The sequence below is a fragment of the Erigeron canadensis genome, chromosome 4 (assembly GCF_010389155.1).
Source record: "Erigeron canadensis isolate Cc75 chromosome 4, C_canadensis_v1, whole genome shotgun sequence".
NCBI classification, from domain to species: Eukaryota; Viridiplantae; Streptophyta; class Magnoliopsida; order Asterales; family Asteraceae; genus Erigeron; species Erigeron canadensis.
The window spans coordinates 44911447-44917718 of NC_057764.1; the positions used below are offsets into that span (position 1 = coordinate 44911447).

General features: G+C 36.4%; 1 protein-coding gene across 1 annotated transcript; it reads right to left on the reverse strand.

The window, feature by feature from the left end:
• Window positions 1-246: 246 nt before the first annotated feature.
• LOC122596150 (berberine bridge enzyme-like 15) lies at window positions 247-2189 on the reverse strand. Its single transcript, XM_043768680.1, has one exon. It carries the CDS (start codon window positions 2174-2176, stop codon window positions 503-505), a length of 1674 nt encoding a protein of 557 aa, XP_043624615.1. The 5' UTR covers window positions 2177-2189; the 3' UTR covers window positions 247-502.
• Between the last annotated feature and the right edge of the window lie 4083 nt (window positions 2190-6272).

The following is a 6272-nucleotide window of genomic DNA, read 5'->3' on the forward strand; positions in this document are numbered from 1 at the left end:
ATCAAGGAACCATTCGGTATGAGTGTTACAATAAATGTATACAAGAACCGAGATCTGTGACTTGCAAGTACAAACATAACATATGATCCTTTATATATACGTAATAGAGTAATTATTAAACAAAAATATAAAAATCTTACAATATGTTGTTACAATAACCGTCGACAATGGTGATCACATGTATACTTGCATTCTTTTAATTTCTGCCCATGCTTATATCAAGTGTGATCAACTAATTATGCAATCTTGAATTAAACCAATACTGAATTCACCACCATTAACCAATAACAGTCTTACACATCACTCAAAGTCTTATCCTAAGATATAAAATTAGCACAAACACACTGATCACTCATGAACGTGACAACATATTCTCCATATTTAATAACTTATTCTAATATACTGACTCCATGCTTCTTTTGTCACATACCCACAAAAGAAAAAACAACCATAAAGAAAAACAAAATAAAGGAACCACCTTTAAATAATGGAAATATAGCAACTAATGGTGAATTTTCTTTTTACCTTTCTTGCCACTCTTAAAGTGTCTGAATCTTTTAGTTTGACTTTTCAAAGGTAAAACAGGGATGCTCTGTTCATGCTTGAAGAAGTTATCAGGATCAAACTGGGTCTTGATCTTAACCAACCGATTGAAGTTGTCTTTGAAGTACCTTGTTCCCCAGGTGCTTGCTTTCACAAAACTTGTATCATCTCCATTTTTGTCATTCATCCCAAGATCAAGATCTCTGTAGTTGACATAAGCTTGCCTTGGAAACATGGACGCGTATTGGGCCATGTAGTTGTATAGCTTCCTTATCCAATCAACATGCTTGTTCATGGCCTCTTTTTCAGGGCTCATCCAGCTGTTCACATACTGAATCTTGTAAAGGACCCCATTCCTATGAGGAAACGGGATGGATGATTCTGAAATCCTGCCCATCATTCCCCCGTATGGGTTCCATATCATCAACGGGCTTTCTTCCTCCAACATTCTTTGCCAGATTCCTTCCAGACCCTTCTCTGGAATGGGGGTTGTCACGAAATCTGATTTAGCTTTGAAGTAGTTCAAGAAAGCTGGTTTTCCGGCTAGCAGGACGTTGGTTGGAACGGTCCTTGGGTACCCTGCTATGAACAGGACAGATTCTAACCAGCTCATTTCTGAGCAATGCTGTTTTGTTAGTCCTAATTCAGGGAAACTTTCTTGCATAATTTCTTGCAGCCTTTCTTGATCTCCAAGAAAGAGTGCATTGTAAACAGTGGTGATGGTTCTTTGTGTTGTGTTTGGTATATTTGAAGGTTGGATAATGACCCTTATGAAAAGATCATCATCAAGTTTTGGAGCTATTTGTTGCCACTTGTAAAGGATGTTGGTGGCACCTTGTTCTAATGTCTTGACGACATTAAAAGTCGTGACGGTTTCAGGGACGGGCACGAGTTTTAGTTTCCAAGAAACTATAACTCCGTAACTGCCCCCACCGCCGCCACGAATGGCCCAAAACACATCCTCTCCCATGGATTTCCGGTCCAATATACGACCATTTGCATCAATGATCTTTGCATCAAGTGCATTATCGGCCGCAAGCCCATATTTCCTCATCATGGAGCCATATGCACCCCCCGTGATATGCCCGCCAACACCTAGGCTCGTGCATAGCCCAGCTGGAACCCCGTGAGTCTTGCTTTTCTCGGCTACTCGATAGTAAAGCTCTCCGACGGTTGCACCGGCTTCAACCCAAACCGAATTATCTTCAATGTTAACGTCAATGCCACGTAGTTTGGCCAAGTCGATAACCACATAAGGAGGGTCCATAACGGACGTATAGGATAGCCCTTCGTAATCATGGCCTCCACTTCTAAACCGGAGCTGAATTCCAAGCTTTCTGGCACAAATAACCGCGGTTTGGATATGGGTTTCGTGCAAGGGAGTGAAAATAAGCTCGGGTTTTGCCGCATAGGAGGCAATACAACGAAGGTTTTGGGCAGTGGAGTTCAAAAGGGGAGTGAAGGAAATGTTGTTTGGGGTGAAAAAGATGTTTGGAAGTTGGGCAAATGATTCTGTGCCCATAGAAAGGCATTGATGGAAGCTATCTTGAATTGGATTTGAAGAACATAATGAAGAAAGTGATGCTAATATAACTACTAGTGTAGTTAGAGGTGTAGAAAGATAGTAACTCATGATTTTTATTGAGTTGTGTGATTAATTTGTGAAGTTTATTGAAAGAGAGAGGGGTCACATTTATATGGACTTCGAGTTGGTCTTTGATGACTAAATTCATGAGCTATTGCAAATGTCATAATCTATACATACATTCGAAGAAACATTTCTTGGATTGGAATATAATTTGCATTTTAATGATAGTTTATTAGTGGTAATAGAAATATAACTTATATGCTTTCAAGTTGAACCATTCCAAGTTTTTTGGTCATATTTGACTACTTAAAGCTTCTGTTTTTTTCCCTGTACGCGCCCAACTTACAAGTTATGGGAAAAGGTTTGGTGAGCTTTAAATTCTGTCAAATGCCCATATTTGTTTCTCTTTTTCTAAAAAATAAGTTGACTATTATTCACCTTCGTCCATCTTATACGCACAAGATTAGATTAGATTAGATTAAAGTCATCTCAAGTAATAGTAACATGTTTTTCTATATATACCCTATATATGGTAAATTTCAAGACTTTTCGACGACGTTGGCTATTCCCCCCCCCCCCCCCCCCCCCCCCCCCCATAACACCTATATATAATTACTAGCCTTGTACCCGTGCGATGCGACGGGGCATAAGAATAAAACACCGGTTAAGTAGCTATACCATATCATTACATGAATATATGATTCAACTCAAGTGTTTCTTAGTCCGGTAGAAAGTGCAAGCCGCCGTTGTTGTTTTAGGGTGAGCGTAATTATTTTGATCGATTATTAAATTCAGTAACGCATGTGTGTTCTTTTGGTATACTATGTGAGTAACTTCAAGGAAGGGAATGGACAAGCGTAAGGTTATTTTAAGGGTATTTTGGAATTTCAGGGATAAAGTTTTGATGGTAGTATAGATTAAAAGGGTAAATTAGATATTTTAAAGGTAGAGTGTTAAATTTTAGAGGGATAGTTTGTTTATATAGATAGTATAGATATAGATATATGGTCTGTGTTACAAATAGTTAAAATACAATGCATGGTATTTGAGGTACGTAGTTGTATTCCCACACCTTAACAAAACGAAACGCGTAACACGACTAAGCCATAAAGGGTATCCCCACCACCCACTATTAGCGGCGACGTCGCCGCAAATAGTGGGTCCCACTGACAAACTGCAGCCATTCAACACGACCATTTCACGTGTCATGGACCCCACTATTTGTTGCGACGTCGCCGCTAATAGTGGACCCCACTGAAACTATATAGATTTAAACGCGCAGATCTCCTTTCATTTATCTCTTCCTTTCTTCTTCACACCTCCTCCGGCCATCTCTTCCTTCCTTTCATCTATTTTTGAGGCAATATATCCTTTTTATTTGCATAATCCGGCCATCATCATTATCAACAATCCTATTTGTTTGTCCCACGTTTTCCGGCTTCCCGGGCTCCATTTTCAGACGCGGTATTAGCGGCGACTGTTTTCCGACAAATACGTTATTCGGCGAACCAGTTTTCGGGGACGAATTTTCTGGTGAACCAGTTTTCGAGTTTTCCGGCGATATCCAGCGAACCAGTTTTCCGGCGAACGAATTTTTTCCGGCGACCCAGTTTTTCCAGTTTTCCAACTACTCATTTTTCCAGTGAACCAGTTTTCAGACGAGGTAACACTCATTTACCTTTTAAATTGTTTTTTTTATTTTAATATATAAAAATGTTACAAAATATATATTTGTTATAGAAATTATTAGTTATAGAAAATAAATGTTAGAAAATATATGTTTGTTAGAAAATATATGTTGAAAAAAAATGTTAGAAAATATGTGTTAGAAAATATTAGTTATAGAAATGTTATAGTTTAATGTTATAAAATATATGTTTGTTATAGAAAATATTATATGTTAGAATATAAGTGTTAGAAAATATTAGTTATAGAAATGTTATAGTATTATAGTTAGGAAATATATGTTTGTTAGTTTGATTGTAAAAACTTTGTAGAATATGATTGTTAGAAAGATTATGTTATAATAGTTAGAAATGATATGATTCTTAGAAATTAATTGATTTTTAGGAATTATTGGTAGTTAGAATTATTGTTTAAAATGTTATACTATTATAGTTAAAAATTATATGATTGTTAGGAAATTTATGGTTATTGTTAATATGATTGTTAGTATTATGTTAGAAAATACTTGTTAGTATAATTGTAATTGTTAATATAGTTATTAGGTTAATATTAATGTTAGAAAAGAAGGTTTGAAAAATAAGTTGCAAAAATGTGGTCATTTTAGGTATAATAAGTTTGAAAAACAATTTTGTGTCCAAAATATGTTAATTTAATTTGCGCCTTTTTTTGACGTTTATGATTGTTTTTATTATTTTATAAGTTGTGTATAACTTATGTAGATTAAAATGGCTGCCCTTCACGGCGGAGATGGTGGCAATGACCCTCCAAATTGGCGGTGGAATCCCGAATGGGGCTGTAGGCGTACGGGTGGTAAGTATATATTGATGTATTAAGCATATAAATATATTATATATGTATATATATTTGTTATTTTATTTTGTTTTGCAGGTATTAGCACAGGGAGAGCTGCCGCTGTTAACAATTATCTGGAGCGGTAGTTTCAGAATTCCGGACGTCGTATATCTCTTATGCTTAATAACGATCTTAGTAGGTGGCAGGCCATCGGGGACCACGCCAAATGGTACAAGAGCTATTTGGGGACCTATGTCGCTACCGTCCCACATAATTACGAGTCATGGGATCAGATGCCCCAGCCCATCAAGGATGGACTTACTGAATGCTTCTGGTATAAAACATTATTTTTTACAATTTAAATACGTCATTAAAAAAATAGAGTAGATGCTAACTATTACTACAAAATTGCAGAGACGGTTCTACTTGGAACCCTATCTAGATCACCCAGAAACTCACCCCTTACGAGAGGTTGTAACTAAGATGATTCGTCAGGATGGGTATCAACTTTACAACAAAATTATGATCCGATGCACCTTATAAAAATACGATGGGTATCAACTGTTAGAACTAAAAATGGTGTTAAAATGTAAATGTTTTAGAGGTGGAAGGGGCATTAGTGAAACTTAAATTTATGATATAAATAGCCCCCTTCCACACATTAATTGTAAGCCTTTTTCCCCATTTACACATTAATCATTCAATTTCACTCTAATTATTCTCTCTCCATCTCCATCTTCAACCTCCATACACACACAAACACCTTTTCACACACTAACCTTAATTTCTCCATTATTGCACAAATCGAGCTCAAATTTCTATATTACATTTGGTATCAGAGCAAAACAACAATCTGTTGATGATCCAGAACAAATTTCATACAGATTTGTGCTAATTTTGTTCAAATTTGAGAATTCGTGTTCATAACCATAACCGCACCTGTTTCTTCATTTTTCATCGCTCAAATCACATAAAATCATAGATTTTTGTTCACCAATAGATTCCTGATAGTCTAAAACATAATCTCGTCAAGTTTCAAGTTCCAATTCAATCTATAACTCGAGATTGAATTTTTTAGTTTTTGGCGCTAAAATTTGGGATTTGATTCTGTTGTGGTTTTTGCTGAATTTTGTTTAAGGATTTGTTGCGGAGGTGAAAACAAGCAGTTTGCAAGTGATTTCAAGTTCTAACTCCCAGTAATTTAAAAGATATTGAAGCTTTTGTTAAGTCATCAATGAAGTTCTCTGTTGAAACTGTGATGTTGATGTTGAAGATGACTCAAGGACGATCTTGAGCTAGGACGATCTTCACAAGACCGTCTTAGTCTTCATACCTTCAATTTACATTTCAGTGTTTTGTGGCTTGTAGGACGATCCTCACAAGATCGTTCTGACAAGTGGTTGTGAATTGAGAAGTGTTTGTTGTGACTAATTAATCCTTTTGGATTGGTTTGGTCAATTCAAATACTTGAAAAGTATTTGATACTTGAAAATTTTGTGACAGAAAGCTAGGACGATCTCCTCAAGATCGTCTCAGCTCACTGATTCTAGGACGATCCTGACAAGATCGTCCCAGTTTCTTTGAAAAGTTGTTGTGGTTTGGTTGATCATTTGAAGTCGTTGTGATTGGGAATCAGACACTTCCTGTGTAACTAATCTCATTG

Coding starts and splice junctions, on each gene's coding strand:
- LOC122596150 (XM_043768680.1), bottom strand. CDS start 2,176: ATGAGTTACTATCTTTCTACACCTCTAACTACACTAGTAGTTATATTA.